At 36.2% G+C, this 10,030-nt stretch overlaps 1 protein-coding gene across 1 annotated transcript in view; it reads right to left on the bottom strand.

Moving 5' to 3' along the window:
• Positions 1–10,030, bottom strand: part of POF1B (POF1B actin binding protein) — a 164,781-nt gene that overhangs the window by 60,543 nt on the left and 94,208 nt on the right. Inside the window, 1 exon segment of the mRNA XM_007958263.1 lies at positions 4,158–4,288. Within this exon segment, the coding sequence (XP_007956454.1) occupies positions 4,158–4,288 (131 nt within the window).

The following is a 10,030-nucleotide window of genomic DNA, read 5'->3' as shown; positions in this document are numbered from 1 at the left end:
AGGGGTCGCTATGAGTCAGGTCCGACTCGATGGCACATAACAACAACAACAACATTTTAAATGAACAACAAAGGAATATGAGAATACGCAAACCAAGAGAATATGCAGAATTGGTTACTATCATCCATAAGCCCTAGACCATTTGTGACTAGAAGTAGAAGTCCTGGTGCTTGACCTGGGTTAATAAATAGCAATGCTTGTTCTCTCTCTATTTCCACTTCCCTTTTCTCCTTCTTGTATTTCTCCATTTTAGTGCTGATTCCAGTTTCTGTCTCCAGTGTCTTCAAATTCTTCATGCCCTCTTTATCAACATCAAAACTTACAAGACAAGACTGAGTAACTCATTCAATCTATACTACAGCACATATGGCAGTGATGAGTTTTGAAAAATATTTGCACTTTTATGTAGGGACAAAGCATTAAGCTAAATGACCAAAATTCTAGTGGGGAAAGTTTGATCAGGTGGTTCAGAAGGCTGTTTTTGGAGCCATGATAGAGAGATAAATGCTTCAGGAGAATTATTAGTGGCTATACCAATCTGGTACTTGCTCCTTTGAGGAATGGTGCAAATTTGGAAGGACTGTTGTCAGCGGGCCACAGACAGGCCTTTATTTTTGCCTACTTGCTTCCTCTGCACTCAGTGGAAGAATCAGACCTGAAATACATATGGCAAACATACTTCTCAAATCTGAAACCAATGCACATGGTCTGACAGCAAGACAGAATATTTGAAAGTAAGACGGTCTTATAATGTCCTAGATACATGGTTGCCATACCCTCAGGACACAAGAAAAGTATTTTAAAGATATAAGCTAGCTCCTTAGCTCTTACCTTTACCTTCCAAGTGATTGATTATGAGTAATATATTGCTTACAAAGATAAGTGGGTCCTCACTGTCAAAACAACTTACATGCCCTTATAAAAATAAGAAGCTGGTGTGGGGAAAAAGAGCTGAAGGTCCAGTCTCCTGAGTCATGGCTGCACTTATGCAATTGTCTGTCTGTATGCATATGGTATTTCCTATGTCGCCCAAAATAGAGATTGTGAGGAAGCCCTAGCAACAAAACGAAGTATCCTCTACTTTTTCTGTTGCTGTAATGTTTTACTAATATAACTGTGTGTGCATGTTATAGGCTGAAACAAGTTAAAATATGAATCACAATGAAGTTTTATTAGCCTTGCATCACTGATTTTTTAAAAATCTTTTATTGTGATTTGAGTAAAAGTTTAAAGAGCAAATTGATTTTCATTCAAGAATTCATACACAACTTTGTTTGTGACATTGATTGTAATCCCCACAATGTACACCACTCTTCCCACTTCCTCCCTGTGGTTACCATTTCTATAAAACCAAACTCACTGCTGTTGGGTCCATTTGACTCATAGCGACCCCTCCTTGGGTTTCTGAGGCAGTATCTCTAAGGAAGTAGATTGCCCAATCTTCTTTCTGAGGAGTGGCTGGTGGGTTTGAACAGTCAAATGGCTTAGGCACTACTCCACCTTCTTTTCTATCCTTTCCTGCCTTGTGAACTTTATCTCTGGGCAAATGCTGCCCTTTGGATCTTGTCTGCTTGATTATTCTAAGGAGTGCTACTTCCCTGGTGTTATTGTTCACCTAATAGATCTGCCTATTCACTACTGTTAACTGAAATGATAGAATTAATAAATTTTTTGTTTTGTAAAAGAAACTAATACTTCTTTATCTAAATCCCAAGCTAATAAACAGGTTCCTAGTCACTTGCTTCTTTCTACAAATAGGGAAAAAAAAAAAAAAAAGAAAGAAAAACCAACTAAACAAAGAACAAAACAAGGCGGAATCAACAGCACTTAATACTGGGAATTTTTAAAGTAACCAGAATGGCTTCATTAGACGATTTTCCTTATTCTGGCCATGCAGCCCACTCACTGCCAAATCGCAGTTTAGAAAGAGAAAAAAAGTAGAGACAAAGGTAAGAGAAAGAGGAGGAAAGTGAAAATAAAGAGGGTAGAGCAGGGAGGTGGAAAGGTCAGTGCTGATCACATCTCCCTTCAGCACTGGGGATGGAGGCTAGAACTCCATAGAGCCAAAAAAGAAACTTGAGTAGTGCTTACTAAGGAGCGCTGGTGGCATAGTGCCTAAGCCATTTGACTGCTAACCAGAAGGCTGGAAGTTCAAACCCACCAGAGACTCCTCAGAAGGAAGACTGAGAAATCTACCTACGTATTGATATACTGGCATGGACTCAATGGCAGGGAGTTTGGTTTTTGGAGTGCTTACTATTATGTCATCTCACCCCCTAGGAAAGAAGGAATAGGAAAAAATATAAGAAGGAAAAAGTGGGGAGAGAAAGAGGGATGAAGAGAAAGAAACTGTCAAACATGTGACAAAAACTCTTCAGATCCAAAACTTTGTGAGACCCTATCCTCTCTGGAATGTTTTTAGCTACTCTAGGAATTGAATGCAAGACTTTCCAGTACTGAACTACAGATTTAGGTCATTCATGTTTATTTATCAAAATTTCTCGATGAGAGGAAATCATTTCAAAGCACTGGATCACATCTTTATCTGGATGATCATTATGAAACATTTTAGCATCCCTTGCTCAGTTACCTTCTCTAATTTTAATTAGTATGGGCCTAATAAATTTGGAGGAGCTCTGGTAGCGTAGTGCCTAAGGCACTTGACTGCTATCCAGAAGGCTGGCGGTTCGAACCCACCAGCCACTCCTCGGAAGGAAGATAGGGCAATCTATTTCCGTAGTGATACTGCCTCGGAAACCCAAGGAGGGGTTGCTATGAGTCGGGTCCCACTCGATGGCACATAACAACAACAATAAATTTGGAATATATTTAACTGTCATTCTATGACTCTATACTGAGTAGCCACATTGTCAAGGCTATGTGCTCTGAACTGTTGTTGGGCAATACAAAACATGAATATCATCTTGTCTTCCACTCCATACAAATATAATTGTTCTAAGGCAAAATTTGAACAATATAAAACCAATATAAATCCTGTGACATTTTAAAATTTGACAATTCCAAAAATTGGTAATTCCTTTCAATTTGTCTTCAGTATCTTAAACAACTTGCTTGATGTTACCCATTTAGTATATCAAAGATTAAATTATTTGCCTAAGGCAAGAAATTTATCTGAGTGTAGTAGATTCTACTCCCAGGTTTTGCCACTTTTGTGATTCTTAGTCTTTTCTCAAAATTCAGTGAACATCAGAATCCCCTGGAAGGTTTGCTGAAACACAGATTGCTGGGCACTACTGTTTCTGATTCTGTCTATTTTCAACAAATTCTATCTTGTCACATGTGGTTGGTATGAATAAGATCAACTCAATGTCACCTAACAGACATTTAATATGTAACAAAAATTGAGATATGAACCCCAGATATGAACTCAGGGCCCAGAATCAAGATGCTCAAGCACTATGTCTCTATATACCCCTTGATTTTACAATGTTATATTTTGATAGAGATATTTACTGGGCACCACTGATGCATAGAATAGGAGCACCTCAACTAAACTGAGGATCTAAAGAAGGCTTTGTAGAAGAGCTGAGTGATTGTTGACAGCTGAAAGAGTATTTACAAAAGTTTGAATCCATCTCAGTACTTAGTAGCTGTGTGACCTTAAGTTAATAATGTACACTCCATCTGAAAATTGAGACTTGAAGAGATTGAGTTACCAACTTTATAGGTTATTGGGTAAATTAGATAAAACAGACAAAGTATTAAACACAGTGCTTATTAAACAATAGACTGTGTATGCTGAGCTTACATCAGTGGAAGGCAAATAGTAGTGTCAGTGATTGGTAATGGGTCTGTATCATATACCATCAGTGTAATATTTTAAAACAAGTCATAGTATGCCATGAATTTTTTGAGCTCCTTAGCAAAGAAGTTTCTCTTGCCATCAAAATGCATATAATGAAAGGTATATAAAATTCTTCATTGATCTTAAAAGAGCTGGTGTGGTCTTCTTGGATGATTTTCATAAAGTTCTCTACTTAAAGAGTGCTAATAGTTTCTGAAATCCTGTAAAGAGCTTTTAACTCTTAAAATTAGACATTTGCTTGGTTGTCATCATATAGTTTCCCCATTAAAAATACTAGTGTTGTCAAATGCTTGATCACTACAAGATAAGGCAAATAATATGTCTCCAATACCTTCCTCCAATTCTCTGCAAGTGTTCCAGTAAGCAGTGATAGAGATCCATATTCTTACGGCTTAGATCAGCAAGCAACTCTCCAAAATACTTGGGGTCCAATTTTTCAGGGCCAGCATCTTGAATTATAACCTGAGGAAAGCATCAATCATAATTATAAATAATATTAAGTTTTTCTAAGTTCACAGATGTTTTGATGTGAAATGAAAACAAACAAAATAATATATTAATGCAAGTAACTCATTTCAAAGTCATCATGTAAATTAAGCCACTAAATTTTCTTTGCATATGAAGCATACATTTTTCAATATGAGAGGAATTTAAAGAAAAAACAGCATTACAATAACATTTTCAGTTTCACTTCAGTCAAGGCTGAGTGGTCTAATGAATGCACAATTTGAATAATTTATATAAAAATTATTTAACATAGGTGCTTAATTAAAACAGTAAAACAAGTAAATCAAAATCTCTAAATTGCCCATTATCACAAATGGCTTAGTCATATGTCTCCTTTGGGAAAAGGAAATATGAATTATTTAAATTATATTGCTTATAGAAAATTACTTTCATTTAAACTTACATCTTCTCAGAGAAAGCCAGCTTGATTTAGTAGTATATTTTAAAATTAGATTAGATAAACCTACTTAATTCAAAGTATTTTTGTGTATTTCTTTCTGGACTCCATTTATCATTTGGACTGTATGTCTGTCAATCTGACATGGGAAAGAGTAGCTTAGGGCTAAGTATAGAAAATTCATAGACCTCTGAGACATTTGAAATGTTGAGCACAAATTATTATGAGTAAAGTCCTAGGTAAGACACATTCTGTTGACTTCATATGGTTTCATACCAAACTTTTCAATATTGTTGGCCACCTTGCCTCCTGTCCCCAAGACACACTGCCTGGAGGAAAATAACGTAGGTTGTACTCCATACCACCTTTGATATTGCATGTGGTACCAAAGGTGCCTTATAAACACATTTATCCTTAAAAGTATGTAGATGATAAATGGACTTCAGATTTGACCATTGATTCTTCCTTTTCAATATGTCCTCTGAATGTAGACCCTAAAATATCATGCATGTTGAGGCAAATAGGAGAAATACAAAGTGAGCAAAGATGAAACCTCATAATTATGTCTGGGATATGGAAAGCCATTCATAAATAGTAAGTGAAAAAAGCAAGATAGAAAGTAGTGTATTAGTATCATTATGCTTTTATTGAGATATGTGTATTTTTAAAGTCTGGGAAAATAGATACAATGTTAGGATTTATTTCTGAGTGGTGGATTTTTTTAATTTTTATTTATTTATTTTTTTGCCTATCCATGTGTTCTATTTTTTTTTCTATAAAGATAACAGATCATTTCTCTAGTAAAAAGAGGAAAAATCCAAAACAAATAAATAAAACAATATTTTTGAAAGCTTCCTTTGTTATTTATTTTCATTTAGCTATCTTGTCCATGTACCCATTGGAGTTGCTTTCCTAGGGAGCTAATGATTGGATCCTAAACAGAGCAAAGCCTCCTATATGAAGGCATGAGTAGATGGGTAAACCTTTAAAGTCAGCGTCATCATATAGTATGCTTAAATGTCCTAGAATTAACAAGATGTGTGTGTGTGTGTGTGTGTGTGTGTGTGTGTTTACCAGTTGCCATTGAGTCAATTTTGACTTGTGGTGACCCTATGTGTTTCAGAGAACAACTGCATTCTGTAGGGTTTACAATGGCTGTGACCTTTTGGAAGTAGATCACCAGGCCTTTCTTCTGGGGTGCCTCTGGATGGATTCGAACAGCTAACCTTTCAGTTACCTGAACCTAGCCTAGTGCTAACCATTTATACTACCCAGTGACATATATATATATATATATACACACACACACACACACACATACATATACATATATACATATACACACACATGCATAAGCATTTAAATGCCATATATATATATATATATATATATATATATATAAATGTTTACATGAACATTGTAACCCTTTCTATTTCTCACTATGTTCTCTATTCCAGCCATAGTGGATGCCATCATGGTCCTGGGCACTATGCTAGTCCTGACTCTGAGCATTTATTCATGTAGTTTGCTGCTTAGAACACCCTCTATCCTTGCCTTACATCCAAATATTACCCATCCTTCAAAGTGTATCTTAAGATCTATTACCTCCATGGAAACTGAAACTATGCCATCCAAGAAACTAAGTTCAATTCAGCTCTTTGGAGTACTGTCTTGAATTGTTTTCATATTATTTTACACATTTAAGTTTTTTTCTCTCAGTGCTCTCTCACTAACACACACACACACACAAATCGAAACTTAAGCATAAAGAATGAGTTACACTTTTTGATATATCCTATGGAATCTAGCATAGTACTGATTGAACACCTTATAGCTCAGTAAGTATTTGCTAAATTGAAAAAAAGCAATCTACATGATTAGAATTGACTGCAAATGCCGGCGGATTCTGGATAGAATTTTTCCACAAGGTTTTCCCTTAAAGAGGCCAATACAAGAATAGAAAAAACAAAATCAAACCAAACCCACTGCTGTTGAGTCAGATCTGACCCATAGCGACCCCTCCTTGGATTTCCCAGGAGGTATCACTATGGAAGTAGATTGCCAGATCTTCCTTCTGAGAAGTGGCTGGTGGGTTAAGAACTTCCAGCTTTCTGAGTAGCAGTCAAATGCCTTAGGCACTAAACCACCAGAGCTCCTACAAGAATAGGTATGATAGCAAATATAGCATAGGCAACACTTCCCCAACATTGTTCTGGTGGTCCTTTACATACTCTTCCTAAGTTCAAATTAGTATAATTGCAGCTACTTCAATGAACAGACATTAAAGTTCTATCTAGATGATCTTGTCCATCCTCTCCCAAGTAATAGACCCTGCTCAAGAAATGAAGGCTGCTATTAGGCAAATCTTTCTTCAGAGTCAGCATGAATACTGAAAAGTTTATTTAATGTTTCATACATGCATTTCCCCTTTATTGACCATTTATATAGTCACCACACTGGGAATAGACTTCAAAAATTGTTTCAGGTATTATTTTAATATTGACTAGCTCTGGTGGCATAGCCTAAGGCATCTGACTGCTAACCAAAAGGCTGGTTGGTGGTTCAAACCCACCAGCCACTCCTTGGAAAGAAGATTGGGTGATCTACTTCTGTAATGATATCACCTCAGAAACGCAAGGAGGGGTCGCTATGAGTCGGATCAGACTTGACAGCAGTGAGTTTGGTTTTGGTTTGGAGCTGGATAAGGGAAGGAAGACTGGGCAATCTACTTCCATAGAGATACTACCTCAGAAACCCAAGGAAGGGTTTCTATGAGTCTGATCTGATTTGATGGCAGTGAGTTTTTTTTTTTTTTTTATATGTTATATAAATTTATATGTGTGCATGCATGTACATCCATATTCTTAATAAACTGCATAGGCGACACACACATGGATACTTCTTAGACATAACAAAACACCTCACAAGATTGGTTTTCTGGTCTTGAAGGCTTATGACAATAGTCTTTTGGGACAACTTGGTCAATTGGTATAATAGAGTTCATAAAGTTTATGTTTTACATCCTTGTTTGGTGAGCAGAGTCTAGGGTGTTGCCAACTTGTGAGTGGCCATCTAAGATACAACTACCAGTCTTTACTTGTTTGGAGAAAAAGAGAAAGAAGGAAAGGAAAGACTCAGAGAAGAAACTAGTCTATAAGCCTGGCATTTTACAAGAAGCATGGCCTCATCTACCCTGAAACCAGAAGAACAAGATGGTGCCCAGCTACCACAATAGATGGAGCCTGATAGAATGGGAGAAAAACACGAAAGAGAACTCAAATTCTTTAAAAAATGTCTAGAATTACCAGACAAGTTGAGAATAGAGGACTCCCCGAAACTATCACCCTGATTATTCTTTAAACCTTGAACGGAATGTGTCTCCTGAGATCACCTTTTAGCTAAATAACAGATTAGCTCATAAAAGAAAAAAATATCACCTGTGGGTACTGAGCATCTTGAAAAATCCATCTATAGGAGACCAAAGGGCTAATTATTATTCTAAAGCAAAGATAGAAGTGTAAGGGGCAGGAAAATTATATTACCAGAAACAAAACATCCAGAATGGAATTAATGATAAAGTCAACACAACTTTAAAAATGTAACCAGTGTTATTGAACAATTTGTGTACTAATTGTTAAATGGTAACCATATTCCTGTGTAAACTTTCACCAGAAATACAATAAAATACTATTTTAAAAAATATTTACTTCTTTTTTGCACAAATATTCTCCTGTCATTGTGCTGCACAGTTGTAGACTTTTTAGGCACACAATTTTTTGCCCATATGAATCTTTTGAGCCATTAAGAAGACCTCTGCTCAGGTGTTTTTTGCATGGTGGGTCTAGACATCCAAATAAGGAATCTCAGACACCACAATAAGGAATGATCTATATCAACTCTTTGTTTTTGTTTATATATAGAAAGAGCTGTCTGAAATACCAAAAATAAGTAATCTAATTTTGAGAAAAGGGAATAACTAATATTAGATGAGAAAACATTGTGCTATGCACATTGCATAAAGATTAAATGAGGTAACACTGTCTTGTAACCACTACACGATATTGCTCCCCAGATGATCTTTTGTATTTGTTCTCTCTGACTACTTTGGAATTGCAACATCCTAATTACACCTTTATCTAAGTGCTAGTTGACCTAGGACATGAAACAGTAAGGAATTTGATTTTATTAGCAAGGAACCATACAAAATACAGCTAAAGTGCATATAATAAATTTTTTCAGCTGTACGTAAGGCCGCTTTCCCTAAAAGAGATGTTAATGTGGAAAAGCAGGAAGTAAAATTTTACTTTTCTGTGTGAATCTATTCCTTCCCAGTTTTGTACAGTCTACAATTAGCAATAGCATTTGAGAAACTCAGTGAAAAACAAAATCTAGTTGTGTTCAAAATGTTGGAGGGAACATGACAGGGGAGGCGAGATTACTATCTTTTGCTAAGTCTTTGATAGGACTAGTGCTAAAGATTAAGGTGAAATTTTCCAATCATAGACTGTGGCAGGCCAACTTGTAATATTTTCCATTACTAAAGCTCAGTTCCTTACAGCTTCTCAGTTTTATTGGAACTGTTTGTGGGTGTGTTTCACCATTTATTTGAGAGTTGGCTCAAAGCCATGTACTTGTTGCCTTGCACAAGCAAAGATAGGAGGTCTCCTAAGAAAACAAATGCTTTGGACCAGAGTAATGATAGATTTAATAGATGGCAGTTTTCTCTCTGTGACAATATTGAATTAATAGACTTGAGGTAGAGCTACATTCCATACACACTTATTGGCCTGATGAATGAGAGCTATCTCAAACATCAATCTTGGATGTTAGCTTTAGCTTTTCACATATAAATATAAACAGGCCAGGAATACAGATTGTGCTGAAGAATAGTGCTCCCAGATATATAAAATGTTATATTTCTCCAAAAATATTACAAAAATTATTAAAAATTCTTTAGCATGCATCAATCAACTAGCTTCAATCAGATCACTATTTGACTATAAAAATGGCTATAAATATGTCAGGCAGTACAATTCCTTGTTTCTGATTGCAGGTCTGAAGGCCTTGATAAAAATTGCTCTAGCAAACCCAAGGTAAAGCAAAAGTCTTTAAACGTGCAACTGGAGGGAAATTAATGGTCAATTTTCAGGAAAGCTGTACAAAAGAAGTCATTTGTAAAGGGAAACCATGGGACTTACCCAAGTGATGACTATTGCCTTGGAAGTTCTTGTTCTGGTTCCAACTTTGGGCTTTGTTTTATTTTTGTGATGTGTAGCTAACCAGACGGCTGGCGGTTCAAA

The sequence above is a fragment of the Orycteropus afer genome, unplaced genomic scaffold (assembly GCF_000298275.1).
Source record: "Orycteropus afer afer isolate SDZICR_OR568_19922 unplaced genomic scaffold, OryAfe1.0 scaffold00898, whole genome shotgun sequence".
Classification (NCBI taxonomy): Eukaryota; Metazoa; Chordata; class Mammalia; order Tubulidentata; family Orycteropodidae; genus Orycteropus; species Orycteropus afer.
This window is presented reverse-complemented; position numbering and strand designations above follow the sequence as displayed.